At 46.4% G+C, this 17,879-nt stretch overlaps 1 protein-coding gene across 1 annotated transcript in view; it reads left to right on the forward strand.

Moving 5' to 3' along the window:
- Positions 1-17,879, forward strand: part of phip (PHIP subunit of CUL4-Ring ligase complex) — a 291,703-nt gene that overhangs the window by 214,257 nt on the left and 59,567 nt on the right. The window contains exons 23-25 of the mRNA XM_085997697.1: positions 4,877-5,111; positions 5,299-5,418; positions 17,443-17,550. Coding sequence (XP_085853823.1) covers positions 4,877-5,111; positions 5,299-5,418; positions 17,443-17,550 — 463 coding nt within the window. The remainder of the gene's footprint in view (positions 1-4,876; positions 5,112-5,298; positions 5,419-17,442; positions 17,551-17,879) is intronic.

Raw genomic sequence — 17,879 nt, forward strand, 5'->3', positions numbered from 1 at the left:
TGCCAGTCTTCAGCCAATTCGATTCACTCCACGTAATACCAAGAAACGGCTGAGTGCACTGGATACAGCAAAGGCTATGGGCCCCGAAAATATACCGGCTGTCATGGTGAAGACTTGTGCTCCAGAACTAGCCACACCTCTAGCCAAACTGTTCCAGTATAGCTATAACACTGGCATCTATCCGACAATGTGGAAAACTGCCGAGGTATGTCCTGTCCACAAAAACCAGGACAAATCCACTCCGGCCAATTACCGCCCCATCAGTCTACTCTCAATCATCGGCAAAGTGATGGAAGGTGTCATCGACACTGCTATCAAGTGGCACTTACTCACCAATAACCTGCTCACCGATGCTCAGTTTGGGTTCCACCAGGACCACTCGGCTCCAGACCTCATTACAGCCTAGGTCCAAACATGGACAAAAGACCTGAATTCCAGAGGTGAGTTGAGAGTGACTGCCCTTGACATCAAGGCAGCATTTAACCGAGTTTGTCATTAAGGAGCCCTAGTAAAACTGAAGTCAATGGGAATCGAGGGGAAAACTCTCCACTGGCTAGAGTCATAACCAGCACAAAGGAAGATGGTTGTGGTGGTTGGAGGTTAATCATAACAGCCCCAGGACATCGCTGCAGGAGTTCCTCAGGGCAGTGTCCCTGGCCCAACCATCTTCAGCTGCTTCATCAATGACCTTCCCTCCGTCATAAGGTCAGAAGTGGGGATGTTCGCTGATGACTGCACATTGTTCAGTGCCATTTGCAACTCCTCAGATAATGAAGCAGTCCATGCCCACATGCAGCAAGACCTGGACGACATCCAGGCTTGGGCTGATAAGTGGCAGTTAATATTCACGCCACACAAGTGCCAGGCAATGACTATCTCCAAAAAGTGAGCGTCTAACCACCGCCCCTTGACTTTCAACGGCATTACCATCGCCGAATCCCCCACCATCAATATCCTGGGGGTCACGATTAACCAGAAACTTAACTGGACCAGCCACATAAATACTGTGGCAACAAGAGCAGGTCAGAGGCTGGGTATTCTGCGGCGAGTGTCTCACCTCCTGACTCCCCAAAGCCTTTCCACCATCTACAAGGCACAAGTAAGGAGTGTGATGGAATACTCTACACTTGCCTGGATGAGTGCAGCTCCAACAACATTCAAGATGCTCGACAGCATCCAAGACAAAGCAGCCTGCTTGCTTGGCACCCCATCCACCACCTTAAACATTCACTCCCTCTACCACCGGTGTACCTTGGTTGCAGTGTGTACCATCTACAAGATGCACTGCAGCAACTCTCCCAAGGCTTCTTCGGCAGCACCTCCCAAACCCACGACCTCTACCACCTAGAAGGACAAGGGCAGCAGGTGCATGGGAACACCACCGCCTCCAATTCCACTCCAAGTCACACACCATCCTGACTTAGAAGTATATCGCCGATCCTTCATTGTCGCTGGGTCAAAATCCTGGAACTCCCTCCCTAACAGCACTGTGGGAGTACCTTCACCACACGGACTGCAGTGGTTCAAGAAGGCGGCTCACCACCACCTTCTCAAGGGCAGCTAGGGATGGGCAATAAATGCTGGCCTTGCCAGCGAAGCCCACATCCCATGCACGAATAAAAAAAAAATGATTTCCAGTTTAAGGTATGAATGGCATGGCAGACCCCTCAGAACCACAATATTTTTGTTTTAAATGCAAGTACTTTTTATACACACATTGCACAATGGTGTCGTTTCTGGGAGGTGGGGGGACAATGACTTTAGAAGTGTCCACATCTGAAATTTTAAAAGATGGTCATGTGAAATTGGTGTCCAGGTTGTTAGAAAGGGAAGGAAAGGACTTTATATAGCTACCTTTCATAACATCTAGACATCCCAAAGTGCTTTAAAGCTTTTGAAATGTAGTCAGTGTTGTAATGTGGGAAACATGGCAGCCAATTTGCACACAGCTCACCACAGCTGAGAAACAGATGTAAGTGCCCAGTCCTTGCTTTGGGAGACAATTAGTGCATGTGGAAAGGAAGCTGGAACTATAGACCTGATGGCGTCACTAAAATATGTGAATGTCTGACTAGCCATTGGTTGAATGCTCCTTTGGAAGCACCCTGTTAGATTTTTGGGTCTTTTTACCCATTTTAATCTACATATATTCTTGGCCTCTGTGGCTCTCGACTACTCATCGGTGAACCGTATGTCTTTGAGAGAGAGAACTTAATATTTGCCCTGCAATCTAGGTAATTCTTCAGAGTACTTCAGACAATGAACAGGGAACCTTCCTTTATATTGCTTTACAAAAAAGAAAGAACTTTAGATAGCACCATTCTCAACCTTGGGGTGTTCCTAAGCATTTCACAACAAATTTAGCTGTTTTATCTACCTTATGGCCTCGATTTTCATTGAGCCGTGGAGTCAGGATTGGAGGCGTGCGGGGGGTTAAATTCCCGAAATCGGGGATCCCGCCCCCAACCCGCCTCCATGCCAATTTAAAAGGATGCGGGTACCCGCCCTGCACTGGGACCCACCTCCTCGAGGCGGGAAGGGATTCGTGCCAATTAACTGCCTGCTAACAGATATTGAACAGGCAGTTTTTTGCCTAATCCCTATTTTTAGCCCTGAAGTGTGGGCTTCCCCGAAAGTTGTAGTCCCACCTCCTTCCCGACTTCTGAATGAAAATCACCCCCTATGTCTCCAAAAGACCCTCCTCATGCCCTTGAAAAGCAGAAGATTGTCACAATACCAGATTTTTTTCAGGCTTTAACTACCAAACTAATTTATTTAACAATAGATGAACAAGCAAATAAATAATGATAACAGCCCCCTCTTCTCTGCCCCCTTTCCTATTCTTCCCTTCTTTCCTCACCTCCTCTGCTCTATATTTAAAAATAACAATTAAACATTTTCATATATAGCACCTCTCCTCATCCCTGCTGTCCCCTCCTCATCCCTGCTGTCCCCTCCTCATCCCTGCTGTCCCCTCCTCATCCCTGCTGTCCCCTCCTCATCCCTGCTGTCCCCTCCTCATCCCTGCTGTCCCCTCCTCATGCCTGCTGTCCCCTCCTCATGCCTGCTGTCCCCTCCTCATCCCTGCTGTCCCCTCCTCATCCCTGCTGTCCCCTCCTCATCCCTGCTGTCCCCTCCTCATCCCTGCTGTCCCCTCCTCATCCCTGCTGTCCCCTCCTCATCCCTGCTGTCCCCTCCTCATGCCTGCTGTCCCCTCCTCATGCCTGCTGTCCCCTCCTCATGCCTGCTGTCCCCTCCTCATGCCTGCTGTCCCCTCCTCATCCCTGCTGTCCCCTCCTCATCCCCGCTGTCCCCTCCTCATCCCCGCTGTCCCCTCCTCATCCCCGCTGTCCCCTCCTCATCCCCGCTGTCCCCCCTCCTCGTGCCCGCTGTCCCCTCCTCGTGCCCGCTGTCCCCTCCTCGTGCCCGCTGTCCCCTCCTCGTGCCCGCTGTCCCCTCCTCGTGCCCGCTGTCCCCTCCTCGTGCCCGCTGTCCCCTCCTCGTGCCCGCTGTCCCCTCCTCGTGCCCGCTGTCCCCTCCTCGTGCCCGCTGTCCCCTCCTCGTGCCCGCTGTCCCCTCCTCGTGCCCGCTGTCCCCTCCTCGTGCCCGCTGTCCCCTCCTCGTGCCCGCTGTCCCCTCCTCGTGCCCGCTGTCCCCTCCTCGTGCCCGCTGTCCCCTCCTCCTGCCCGCTGTCCCCTCCTCATGCCCGCTGTCCCCTCCTCATGCCCGCTGTCCCCTCCTCATGCCCGCTGTCCCCTCCTCATGCCCGCTGTGCCCTCCTCATGCCCGCTGTCCCCTCCTCATGCCCGCTGTCCCCTCCTCATGCCCGCTGTCCCCTCCTCATGCCCGCTGTCCCCTCCTCATGCCTGCTGTCACCTCCTCATGCCTGCTGTCCCCATCTCATGCCTGCTGTCCCCTCCTCATGCCTGCTGTCCCCTCCTCATGCCTGCTGTCCCCTCCTCATCCCTGCTGTCCCCTCCTCACCCCTGCTGTCCCCTCCTCATCTCCCTCTTCCCCCCTCCTCTCCCCCTCTTTTTCCCTTCTCTCCTCTTTTCCCTCTTCTCTTCCGCTCATCCACTCTTCATTCCTCTTCTCACCCCCACCTTCTTTTATACTTCCTCCCTCTCTGTTTTTCCCCATGCCTTCCCCTTCCCTCTACTTCCTTCCTCTCCCACTTACTGCCTCCTCTTCCTTCCCCGACATTGGTTCAGTTATTTCCCTGTACTCTAACCCTTCTTTACTTGAAAATGCCCTTGATCTTGACTCCTCGTGAGTCAAAATTTAAACTTTTGGCGATGGTGTAAAAAAGGTGATAATCGGATCAGCCGACGTCATACTCCATCCAACTTTTGTTTGCATTAACTTTGATGGAACCAAAAATGGGGAGCGTTGTATACTGGGCGGACAATCTGATATTGGCCATTTTGCACTATCGCCAAAAGTTGAAATTAACCCCCACCCCCGCCCCGCAGCGTGCTGCCAGCAACTGTCCAACTCTGCACCTGTAGCTATGTAGATGAACCATCCTTGGAAAATTGGGTCCAGGCAGCACTCTTCATTTGTCTAAAAACCTGCCAGTAAACACCCCAATCTAAACTACTCCAGTATTATAACATTTAGGCTGCTGTGTGCAGCCAAGCTTTTCTTTCTTTCAAGAAGCAACACACACAACTGGCAGAAGCTAGAGAAATTATCAGGGAAGTATTTTGGAGGAGATGCCGAGAATGTATTCTGTGCAGTTAACAAATAAAAATGCAATAAACACTCAGCAGTTCAGGCAGCATCTGTAGGGACAGAAACAGAGTTAATGTTTCCGGTCGATGACCTTTCATCAGAATTGTAGTTTGTGCAACTTATTGTAGTTCTCTGTTTCTAGTGATTATTCAAGTGACTATTCTGACTGGACAGCGGATGCCGGCATTAACCTCCAGCCACCAAAGAAATCTTCACGGCAGCAAGCAAAGAAAGCTGTTAGCAGTTCAGAAGATGAAGGTGAAAAAGAGAAAGGGAAAGAAAAAGAAAACAAGAAGGAAAGGAAGAAACATAAAGAAGACAAAGATGGTTCAGCAACTCCAAAGATAAGGAGGAAACCGAGGGAGAAAAGAATAAAGGTGATGGCTTATTTCTTTTAAAGATTTTTCAATGCCTCCTGTAAAACAAAGCAGAAGTGGCAGAGAATCAATTGGCGAGAGAATGTCCGTTTGAAAGTTATTTGTGATTACAGATGCACTACAGAGGTCATTTATAAATGGTGGCACTAGAGAAGTTGAATTGATAGAAAATGTTGTGATTTTACAGAGACCACCAGCTGGAGTCTTACCAAAGCAGGGAGAGACTCTGGAAGAATGGCTGCCACCAGTCTGGATTACAGACACTATGCCCAGACGCTGCCCTTTTGTACCACAAATGGGTGATGAGGTATTATAATTTTACACTTTTACCTAACCTTGGCTGCCTATTCTTTCTCCAACATAGGACGCATTTGTTTGGGTTGGTTTGGTTTTACCTCACTGCCATAAAGGTGGAAAATTCCTCAAGTTTCATTACAAAACACAAAGATGAAAAAGATTAATGTTCACTTGTGCAGTGTTCTGAGAAATTTAGTGTATTGCTAGTTGGTCACACGCAAAAAGCAAATGTATTAATCATGTAGGGATACCTGAAAATATTGTACCTTTTGTTTTTTCCTTTCCTTTACTCCTCCTGTAATCTCCCAATACTAAGCACCTCTGCTGGTCATGAGAATGTGCTGCAGACCCACTTCCAGGCCCCGACCAGTGATGGTTGATGGGAGGTGCACAACATGCTCATGGCAAAATAAATGCAGTGTTTACATTGATCTGGCAAGAAATTGTCATTGTCATTATGAAGAATTCTGCTCCATGATCACATGCTATCAAATGGGACCGGACTACAAGTGGGTGGGGGTGATGTTAATACTAACATTTCAATATAAAAATATTGAAAAATGGTTCATTCCCCAGTACCTTGAGCACAATTTCACTTTTGTTTTAGGTGAAGAAGAAAAGTGCTTAGTGCTGATGAGTATATTTTTGTAACCATCAAACGGTTGAGTTCTTCAGATTGGGTTAAAACAGGGACAGGGCTCATTATGCTGGGTCTCTGTCCATTTACATAGAATTATAGAAATTTACAGCATAGAAGGAGGCCATTCGGCCCATCGTGTCTTGTGCTGGCCGAAAAACAGCTATCCAGCCTAATCCCACTTTCTAGCCCATGGTCTGTAGCCTTGCAGGTTACGACACTTCGAGCGCATATCCAAGTACTTTTTAAATGCGATGAGGGTTTCTGCCTCTGCCACCCTTTCAGGCAGTGAGTTCCAGATGCCCACCGTCCTCTGGGTGAAAAAAGTTCTCCTCAACTCCCCTCTAATCCTTCTACTAATTACTTTAAATCTGTGCCCCCTGGTTATTGACCTCTCTGCTAAGGGAAATAGGTCCTTCCTATCCACTCTATCTAGGCCCCTCATAATCTTATACACCTCAATCAAGTCTCCCCTCAGCCTCGCCGCCTCTGTTCCAAAGAAAACAACCACAGCCTATCCAATCTTTCCTCATAGCTAAAATTCTCCAATCCTGGCAACATCCTCATAAATCTCCTCTGTACTCTCTCTAGTGTAATCATATCTTTCCTGTAATACATTGTCCCAGAAGTTCTCGGGCTTCTTTGGAAAGAGGGTGGGGCTGAAGGGCAGAACGGTGCAGCAGTGCCTGTGTCTGCAGTCGGTGCAAGCCCAGTGTTGACATGCTACTGAGGTGAGAGTGGAATGTTCTTGGGCCTTCCACTTCAATTTCCTGTTCCTTCAGCAATGGGATACACACGTGCAGGGGTGCCCTATGAAGCTTGTACTGGGGGCTTGCACCAGGACCTGCCTCAAGTTAAAGGATCTGGGGGCCCAAAAAAGCAGCCAGCTGAAAAACAATTTTTTACATTTTTTTCAAACTTTCCCAGCAGATCTTCTGGTCTTGGGTACTTCTGGCTGCTGCATCCAGAAGGTCCAATGGAACTAGATTGATTCCTGGGATGAGAGGGCTGTCCTATGAAGAGAGATTGAGTAGAATGGGCCTATATTCTCTGGAGTTCAGAAGATTGAGAGGTGATCGCATTGAAATGTATAAAATTCCTAGAGGGCTTGACAGGATAAATGCTGAGAGGCTGTTTCCCCTGGCTGGAGAGTCTAGAACTAGGGGTCATAGTCTCAGGATAAGGGGTCAGCCATTTAGGACTGAGATGAGAAATTTCTTCACTCAGAGGGTTGTGAATCTTTGGCATTCTCTACCCCAGAGGGCTGTGGATGCTCAGTCGATGAGTATATTCAAGACAGAGATCGATAGATTTTTGGGCACTATGGGAGTCAAGGGCTATGGGGATAGGGCGGGAAGGTGGAGTTGATGTAGAAGTTCAGCCATGATCTTATTGAATGGCGGAGCAGGCTCGAGGGGCCGTATGGCCTACTCCTGCTCCTAGTTCTTATGTTAATGCACCTATAGGCCTCGGAGGCTGCGCTTCTGTTTGCTGCCCTCTTCTAGCACTAAAACCAGCCCGGGGGCAGGCTTGTGCTGTGGGTGCCCCTGACCATACCAGGGGAAACAGCCTCTCAGCATTTATCCTGTCAAGCCCTCTAGGAATTTTATACGTTTCAATGCGATCACCTCTCATTCTTCTTAATGGCATGGGACAACCAATTTAGGTTCCCTGGGCCTTGATGAACACAGGTGTGCTGCTGCTGGCCAGCACTGGAGCAGACAGTGCCAGGAAAATGGTTTCATTAAATTTCATCTATGTCAGTAAGACGTTACAAGTGTTTCACTGTCTATTGTTGGAGAGAGGTGTGCACATGTGTACTTACTTTCACATCGAGGGGCACAGTAATTGCTACTTTTGGACCTCAAAAATGTTTGTATTTCATGTCAAATATACAATGCATTCTAATTGCAGAACTGTTTAAATATCCAATCAGATTTCATAGTAAAACTTTCATTTTCACTGTGGATAGGCATTGGGATTTCAGGGTAAGCTCTGGAAATGAATAAGAAACTGTCTAAAGGGTTGGAAACAACAACAGTAAAGGAGTTATGTCAGAATGGGGAAAACCCATGAGTTGGATGCCCCAGGACTCCGCACTAATGCTTCTAATTTACATAAATGACCTGGAATCAAAACTAATGCAAAGTGCTAAAATTTGGAGATGTTGCCAAACTAGGAGGGGCAGTGGAATTGGAGGAGGCAGCTCAGAAGTTACAGCTGGACAAGAAATGCAAGTCGGCAGAACAATGGCAGATGAAATTTAATGCAGAAAAGTGTAAAGAGCAATACATAGGAAAGAAAAAATAGTTGTCACTTCCTTTCTGAATGGTATTGAAATAGCTAACGGTGAAGCTGTCAGTATCCAGAGGACACAGAAAAAATACTTAGCTCAAGTTGTAATATTCAAGGCAATATGGAAGGTTAAGAATGGGGTCAAAAGTTAAGATTGACTGGGAGGGGTGTGTACCCCTTAACACATTCCACTTTAACCACTGGCAGTAACCATGCTAAGCTGAACTTAATACTGAACTAAATTATCACTATTACAACATAACTTTTAAAAATATGGGGGTAAAAATTGGGTAGCGCTCCCTTCCTACCTTCGCTGGGGTGCTAATTTTAGCGCCCCCGCGGCCGATTTTTCCAGGTAGTGCCCTGAGAGGGAGGAGGAGCGCTACTGGAAGTGCCCCACGTCCCTCTTGGGGTGCTGCGAGCCAATATGGCGGCGCTATGTGCCGCAGCGCCATGGTACTGCAGGCCTTCCCTTCTTAAAAGGGAGGGGCCTGGCACAGCGCGCCCTGGCGCCCAGCTGGGCCACCGTGGATCGGGAGTGCTGGCAAACGAGCCTGAATTTCGTGGGAGGCGTTAGCGGCGCCGCGCCCAGGCGCTAGTTGATTTGCGCCCCATTAGCGCCGTCTTAGGGGAATTTAGCCCCCATAGTCTTTTTCCTATGTTCGTGTCATCCACCCTCTAAATTTGCCTTGAATCCATCCATCCTCCTGGCTTTAGAGAAATGATGATGGTGCAATCTGTGATCATCTCTATGGAACCTGTCAGTATTGCTACATTTGAGTGACACAAGAAGGGACTCTCTTGTACCACACTCTCCATATGCAGAAGCAGTTTCCCTGCTTAGGCTACTTAACCACTAGGCCACTAAGGTGATGGTATAAATTGGAGTGTTCTCCTGCCAAGTTGGGAATATCCATTGCCTGCTACAAGTTGTCGGTGTTTAATCAGTGGGACCTGAGCCAGACTCTCTGTCCATGAGGGGCTGCACGTTTTGTTGCTCAGTTCAAATAGATTGTTTCGCCTCTTCACCTTCTTCCACTCCTTCCCACATCCTCCCTCTTCCTCCAAGCATTTTAATTTAATCAGCAGGAGATTACACATTAAAAAGCTAATTAGATATACAGGTATTTGTTGAGGATAGATCTTTGGCTGACTCCAGAAGTGAATGCGAGAGAGAGAGTGAACTTCAGTAATACATTGAGCTAAGATACTGGCTTTGGATTTGAATTCAGGCTAGACTGATGGAATGAAAGTGGTCTACGACTGTACAGGGCATTGGTGAGACCACACCTAGAGTACTGTGTACAGTTTTGGTCTCCTTATTTAAGGAGGGATATTCTTGCATTGGAGGCAGTTCAGAGAAGGTTCACAAGGTTGATTCCTGAGTTGAAGAGGTTATCTTATGAGGAAAGGTTGAGCAGGTTGGGCCTATACTCATTGGAGTTTAGAAGAATGAGCGGTGATCTTATTGAAACATGTAAGATTCTGAGGGGGCTTGACAGGGTAGATGCTGAGACGATTTTTCCCCTCGTGGGGGACCCTAGAACTAGGGGGCATAGTTTCAGAATAAGGGGTCGCCCATTTAAAACTGAGATGAGGAGGAATTTCTTCTCTCAGAGGGTCGTGAATCTTTGGAATTCTCTACCCCAGAGAGCTGTGGAGGCGGAGTCATTGAATATATTCAAGGTGGAGATAGACAGATTTTTGAAAAACAGTGGAGTCACGGATTATGGGGAGAGGGCAGGAAAGTGGAGTTGAGGCCAAGATCAGATCAGCCATGATCTTATTGAATAGCAGTGCAGGCTCATGGGGCTTAATGGCCTACTCCTGCTCCTGTTTCTTATGTTCTTATTGGCTTCTATGTGAAATTAGGTTGGTCTTGTCTCTGTTCCTATGAGTGTTGGTCCAAGTTGGACATCCTGGAGAGTTGTACATTGGACATCTTGGAGAGTTAAGGGTTAATAATTGAACTTTTTTGTATCTTGGAACAACAGGCTTTCCAATTAAAACAAGATAGCTTTGGGGTGCCATGCGAAGAAAGCAGGGCTTGTCTTCTGCTTTTGATGTTTGAGTATTGTCTACGAGAAATGCTTGTGCAAGGCAATAAGTGACTGGGAAGACATCAAGCATGAGTGATTAAAGCATAACTTTGGTGGGTAGTGTAATAAACATAGGCAAATTGATCCATTAAGTCTAGTATAGAAAGATGAGTGGTTAATAAACCTACTCCTCAAATGATTCAAGAACAGTTGAGTCAGGAAGACTTGTTTGAGAGAAGTGTCTTTGAAGTAAATAACTAAACAACTACGACTGTTTACGTGAATAGACTGTTTTCAAAGGTTTCAGGAACAGATACATCATGAGATCTTATCTGTGACATGTACCTTTGATGTAGGCAAAATGAGTTGTATAAAGGAGCATGGTTTTCAACAGGCTCGAAAGATAGAACTAGAAACCGAAAGCCATTCTCTGTAGAGTATAGATTGATCACCTGTGCTGCCTATGAATAAAGTCTGTTCCGTATACTCCACCATCAAGTGTCTCGTGCTTACTCGAAGCATGTCGCTATGAACCATAGAAGAAAGGAGGTTGACTAACAGTTGAATGTTAACAGTCTATACCTCAAACTGCTCCTAATTTGGTGTGAGGATGTTGGCCTGAGCGAGAACATAAGAACATAAGAAGTAGGAGCAGGAGTAGGCCATACGTCCCCTCGGGCCTGCTCCGCCATTCAATAGGATCATGGCTGATCCGAACCTAGACTCACGTCCACTTCCCTGCCCACTCCCCGTAACCCCTAATTCCCTTCTCAGCTAGGAAACTGTCTATCTCCATTTTAAATTTATTTAATGTCGCAGCTTCCACAGCTCTGAGGTAGCAAATTCCATAGATTTACTACCCTCTGAGTGAAGAAGTTTCTCCTCATCTCAGTTTTGAAACGGCAGCCCCTTATTCTAAGATTATGCCCCCTAGTTCTAGTCTCACCCATCAGTGGAAACATCCTCCCCGCATCCACCCGATCAAGCCCCCTCACAATCTTATATGTTTCGATAAGATCGCCTCTCATTCTTCTGAATTCCAATGAGTAGAGGCCCAACCTACTCAACCTTTCCTCATAAGTCAACCCCCTCATCTCCGGAATCAACCGAGTGAACCTTCTCTGAACTGCCTCGAGAGCAAGTATATCTTTTCTTAAATATGGAAACCAAAATTGTACGCAATATTCCAGGTGTGGCCTCACCAGTACCCTGTATAACTGAAGCAAGACTTCCCTGTTTTTATACTCCATACCCCTTGCCAAGTCCAAAGATGTGCGGGTTAGGTTGATTGGCTATGATAAATTGACCCTTAGTGTTAGGGGGATTAAATACATGGGGTTACAAGGATAGGGTGGGATATGTGTTGGTGTAGGGGTTACGGGGATCGGGTGGGATATGTGTCGGTGCAGGCTCGATGGGCCGAAATGGCCTCTATCTGCACTGTGGGGTTTCTGTGATTTCTGTGATTCCATTGGCCTTCCTGATCACCTGCTGTACCTGCATACCACCCTCCTGTGTTTCATGTACCAGGACCCCCAGATCCCTTTGTACTGTAGCACTTTGCAGTTTCTCTCCATTTAGATAATAACTTGCTCTTTGATTTTTTCTGCCAAAGTGCATAACCTCACACTTTCCAATATTATATTCCATCTGCCAAATTTCTGCCCACTCACTTAGCCTGTCTATGTCCTTTTGCAGGTTTTTTATGTCCTCCTCACTCACTGCTTTCCCTCCCATCTTTGTATCGTCGGCAAACTTGGATATGTTGCACCTGGTCCCCTCCTCCAAATCGTTAATATAGATTGTAAAGAGTTGGGGTCCCAGCACTGACCCCTGCGGAACACCACTAGTCACTGATTGCCAACCCGAGACAACCATTTATCCCAACTCTCTGTTTTCTGTTAGATAGCCAATCTTCCACCCATGCCAGTATATTACCCCCAATCCTGTGATTTTTTATCTTGTGCAGTAATCTTTTGTGTGGCACCTTGTCAAATGCCTTTTGGAAGTCGAAATACACCACATCCACTGGTTTCCCTTTATCCACCCTGTTTGTTACATCCTCAAAGAATTCAAGCAAATTTGTCAAACATGCCATCCCCTTCATAAAACCATGCTGACTCTGTCAGATTAAATTATGCTTATCCAAATGTCCTGTTATTGCTTCCTTAATAATGGATTCCAACATTTTACCAACCACAGATGTTAGGCTAACTGGTCTGTAGTTTCCAGCCTTTTGTCTACCTCCCTTTTTAAATAAGGGCGTTACATTAGCAGTTTTCCAATCTGCTGGGACCTTTCCTGAATCCAGGGAGTTTTGGAAAATTACCACCAATGCATCCGCAATCCCTACCGCTACTTCTCTCAAGACCCTAGGATATAAGCCATCAGGTCCAGGGGATTTATCCGCCTTAAGTCCCATTATCTTACCGAGTACCATCTCTTTAATGATTTTAATCGTGTTTAGCTCCTCCCCCCCCCCCCCCCATAGCCCCCTGTTTGTCCAGTGTTGGGATATTTTTAGTGTCTTCTACTGTAAAGACTGATACAACATATTTGTTCAGCGTTTCTGCCATCTCCATGTTCCCCACCACTAATTTCCCGGTCTCGTCCTCTAAGGGACCAACATTCACTTTAGCCACCCTTTTTCTTTTTATATAACTGTAGAAACTCTTGCTATCTGTTATATTTTTTGCTAGTTTACTTTCATAATCTATCTTCCCTTTCTTAATTAATCTTTTAGTTATTGTTTGCTGGCTTTTAAATGCTTCCCAATCTTCTATCCTCCCACTAGATTTGGCTACTTTATATGCCCTTGTTTTCAGTCGAATACTATCCTTTATTACTTTACTTAGCCACGGATGGCTGTCTTTTCTTTTACGCCCCTTTTTCCTCAGTGGAATATATTTTTCTTGAAAGTTGTGAAATATCTCCTTGAATGTACACCACTGCTCATGTACCGTCTTACACCGTAATCTATTTTCCCAGTCCACTTTAGTCAACTCTGCTCTCATACCTTCGTAGTCTCCTTTATTTAAGCTTAGTACGCTGGTTTGAGATCCAACTCTCTCACCCTCCAACTGAATTTGGAATTCAACCATGTTATGGTCACTCATTCCAAGGGGATCCTTTACTAGGACATTTTTTATTAATCCTGTCTCATTACACAGGACCAGATCTAAGATTGCCTGCCCCCTGGTTGGTTCAGTAACATACTGCTCAAGGAACCCGTCTCTAATGCACTCTATGAACTCTTCCTCAAGGCTGCCCTGCCCAATTTGATTTGTCCAGTCAATATGAAAGTTAAAATCTCCCATGATTATAGCTGTTCCCTTATTACAAGCCCCAACTATTTCCTGATTCATACTCCGACCAATAGAGTTGCAACTGTTAGGAGGCCTATAGACTACGCCCACTAGTGACTTTTTCCCCTTATTATTCCTTATCTCCACCCAAACCGTTTCACTATCCTGATCCTTTGACCCAATATCATTTCTCACTATTGCAGTGATTCCATCCTTTATTAACACAGCCACCCCACCTCCCTTTCCTTCCTGTCTGTCCTTCCTAATAGTCAAATACCCCTGGATGTTTAGTTCCCAGTCATGGTCACCCTGCAGCCATGTCTCCGTAATGGCCACCAGATCATACCCATGTGTAGTTATTTGTACCGTCAACTCGTCTATTTTGTTACGAATGCTGCGTGCATTCAGATAAAGAACTTTTAAATATGTTTTGTGACAATTTATTCCTGCTTTTACCCCTTATACTACTTTACCTTTATCTTTATATATCCTGTCCCTTCCTGACACGCTCTGGTTTTTAATTCCCCCACTGCTACCTTGCTCTATTGCCTTCTCCGTTGGCATTTTTATTTTTCGCTCTCTTGAAACCTCCCCCCCCCCCCCCCCCCCCCCCCCACTAATTAGTTTAAAGCCCTCGCTACAGCCCTAGTTATTCGATTCGCTAGGATTCTAGTCCCAGCACTGGCCAAGTGAAGTCCATCCCAACGGAACAGCTCTCTCCTGTCCCAGTACTGGTGCCAGTGTCCCAAGAAGCAAAACCCATTTCTCCCACACCAGTCTTTGAGCCAAGCATTTAACTCTCTAATTTTATTTGTCCTAGCCAAATTCGCTCATGGCTCAGGTAGTAATCCAGAGATTATTACCCTTGTGGTTCTGCTTTTTAATTTGGCTCCTAGCTGCTCATACTCCCTCAGCAGAACCTCTTTCCTTGTCCTATCTATGTCATTGGTACCAACATGGACCATGACAACTGGATCCTCCCCCTCCCACTCCAAGTTTCTCTCCAGCCCAGAGGAGATGTCCGTAACCCTGGCACCGGGCAGGCAACACAACCTTCGGGACTCTCGCACTGAGCTGCAAAGAACCCTATCTATCCCCCTAATTATACTATCCCCTACCACTGCAACATTTCTTTTTACTCCCCCCACTTGAATGGCCCCTCGTTCCACGGTGCTGTGGCCAGGTTGCTCATCCTCCCTGCAGTCCCTGTTCCCGTCCTCACGGAGTAAGAGCCTCGAACCTGTTGGACAAGAGCAAGGGCTGCGGCTCCTCCAACACTACCTCCTGGATCCCCGTACCTGCCTCACTCGTAGTCACATCCTCCTGTCCCTGACCACAGACTACATCTGAATTAGTTAATCTAATTGGTGTGACTACTTCCTGGAACACAGAGTCCAGGTAACTCTCCCCCTCCCTGATGTGTCGCAGTGTTTGAAGCTCGGACTCCAGCTCATCAACACGGAGCCGGAGTTCCTCGAGCAGCCAGCACTTACTGCAAATGTGATCACTGTGAACATCAATGGTGTCCACCAGCTCCCACATATTGCAGCAGTAACACATCACCTGCTCTCCCATTCTATGTAATTAATTAAATTTATTATTATTATTTTTAAAGACCCTCTGCCCCGATTCTAGATGATGAATATCACACCTCTATTTAATTGAACTTACCAACTTATAAAGGTTTAAAAGGGAAGGAAAAGTACTCATCAACCAGCCAATCATCTACCAACTTGACTGTGATGTCACTCTTGAATTCTGACCTCCCCTTGGAATGTTGCCTGTGGAGCCTGTTTAGGCTGCCTCGCCTCGCTGCTCCGACTCGACTCAACACCCGCTGCTGCTCCCGGCTGCCTCGACAGGGCCTCGTCTCGCTGCTCTGCCTCCGCGATGTCTGCTAATCCTGAGACTGGCAGGAAAAACAAGGCCAGAAACAGCACCTAACACCCCACTTACCCAAACTCTCACAGCACTCTCTGCTGCTCGCACTAGCACTGGTCTTTTTATACTGTTTGTTTGTAGCCAATTGAGTCACCCCTGCTGATTGGTTAGAGAACTGGTTTTCACTGCCTGCCAATTAACTCCTACTGCAGTGTTACTTTGTTTTACTCTTCTTAAACAAACAGAATCCCAAATATTTAATTTTTCCCCTTAAACTGCTTAAGTAATCTTATTATTGACGTTGGTGCGCCTATCCTGCCAATGGATTTGCAGGATCTTGCGGAGGCAGCGTTGGTGGTACCTCTCCAGTGTTTTGAGGTGCCTGCTGTACATGGTCCATGTCTCTGAAGCATACAGGAGGGCGGGTATCACTACTGCTCTGTAGACCATGAGCTTGGTGCTGGGTTTCAGGTCCTGGTTTTCAAACACTCTCTTGCTCAGGCGACCGAAGGCTGCACTGGCACACTGAAGACGGTGTTGGACTTCGTCATCGACGTCTGCCCTTGTTGACAGCAGGCTTCCGAGGTATGGAAAGTGGTCCACGTTGTCCAAGGCCTCGTCATGGATTTTGATAATCGGGGGGCAGTACTGTGTAGCGCTCAGGCCAACATCCCCAGCATCGACGCTTTGAACAGGCTCGATCAGCTACGATGGACGGGCCGCAATGCCCGATACGAGACTCCCAAAGCAAGCGCTCTACTCGGAGCTCCGACACGGCAAGAGAGCCCCAGGTGGACAGAGGAAACGCTTCAAGGACACCCTCAAAGCCTCCTTGAAAAAGTGCAACATCCCCACCGACACTTGGGAATCCCTGGCCCAAGACCGCACAAAGTGGAGGAGAAGCATCCGGGAAGACGCCAAACACCTCGAATCTCTTCGCCGGGAGCAAGCGAAAGCCAAGCACAAACAGCAGAAGGAGCGCACGTCAACCCAAGTACCCCACCCACCTGCCCCTTCAACCACCGTCTGCCCCACCTGTGACAGAGACTGTAGGTCCCGCATTGGACTCATCAGTCACCTGAGAACTAATTTTTAGTGTGGAAGCAAGTCATCCTCGGTTCCAAGGGACTGCCTAAGAAGAAGAAGAAGAATTTGGTACCAAATTGGCAATATTAATCAGAGAGGCCATAAGGATGGTTGTTGGTGTGGTGAAAGGGTTGTTTTTTAGGTTGATCCACATTGCTTGGACAGAATAAAAAAGCTTTATTCTGCAATTTTTTATGCTGTACTTGATTGGGGATTGTTTGATGTTGATACTGCATGCCTTAACTGAGATGAACACAAAACTTCACCACCATAAAAAATTAAACTCTGCCAGATCCTTACTGTACTAACTGCCCTGTTATATTGATTACAAGACTCAAACTCCATTTCTTACAGAAAATTGTGTGAATTATGCATGTGTGACTGCCTCTAATTTGATTTATAATATGTGTGAAAGCATAATTTCTTCTGGTAGTAAGAATTAAATAATCTTTTTTTGCACTGGTGCACGTGGAAAGAATGATTTTGTGCATGGTCATCCTTTCCACGCACCTGTGCTAAAGATAGCAATGTTTTCTTGTATAATTTCAGTAATGTAGGCATTAACATAGAATACATTCATATAATAATTATGCTTGTAATATTGTATATCTCACCTGACAAATTGAGGCATTTTGATTGGCCATGGTTGACTTATTATTCATTTGCCCAGGAAGTTTTCATAACTGTCTGTACTAAATCATTGTTTAGTAACATAATGTGATCATTTATACTCACATGCTGCTTTTGAAATAGCATGCTAGCTACAAATTTTTTTCATGTTTGAATTCTAGGTTTACTATTTTCGACAGGGTCACGAAGCCTATGTTGAAATGGCTAAGAAGCTAAAACTTTTTAGCATAAATGCTAAAAAGCAGGCATGGCACAAGATGGATTTACGGGTAAAGTATCTTTGGAGACATGTTGGCAGTTTTTCTAAGATAATTTACATTGTCCTGTTTTGTTAGCCAACAGGTAACATTTAGCAGAAACAGTAGTTTTGTTTTTCTTAGAGTCCTGGAGAAAAATATTTTTTTGTGAAATGTCTTAAGGTGGTAATTAGGTGTTGCAATTCACTGTCCTGGCTGAACATGCATGGAGACAGGCTACTCCCAGGCCCCTGCCAAGACTGTGCTTTAACTCTCGCTGTTGGGTCTGCAGAAATGTCTCATGGTTGACTGTATCTCCAATTTTACCCCCACTCCAGCCCCCCTACAAAGTTTGGAGGTAC

This window comes from Somniosus microcephalus, chromosome 9, assembly GCF_052327205.1.
Source record: "Somniosus microcephalus isolate GS21.2 chromosome 9, FLI_Smic_1.0, whole genome shotgun sequence".
NCBI classification, from domain to species: Eukaryota; Metazoa; Chordata; class Chondrichthyes; order Squaliformes; family Somniosidae; genus Somniosus; species Somniosus microcephalus.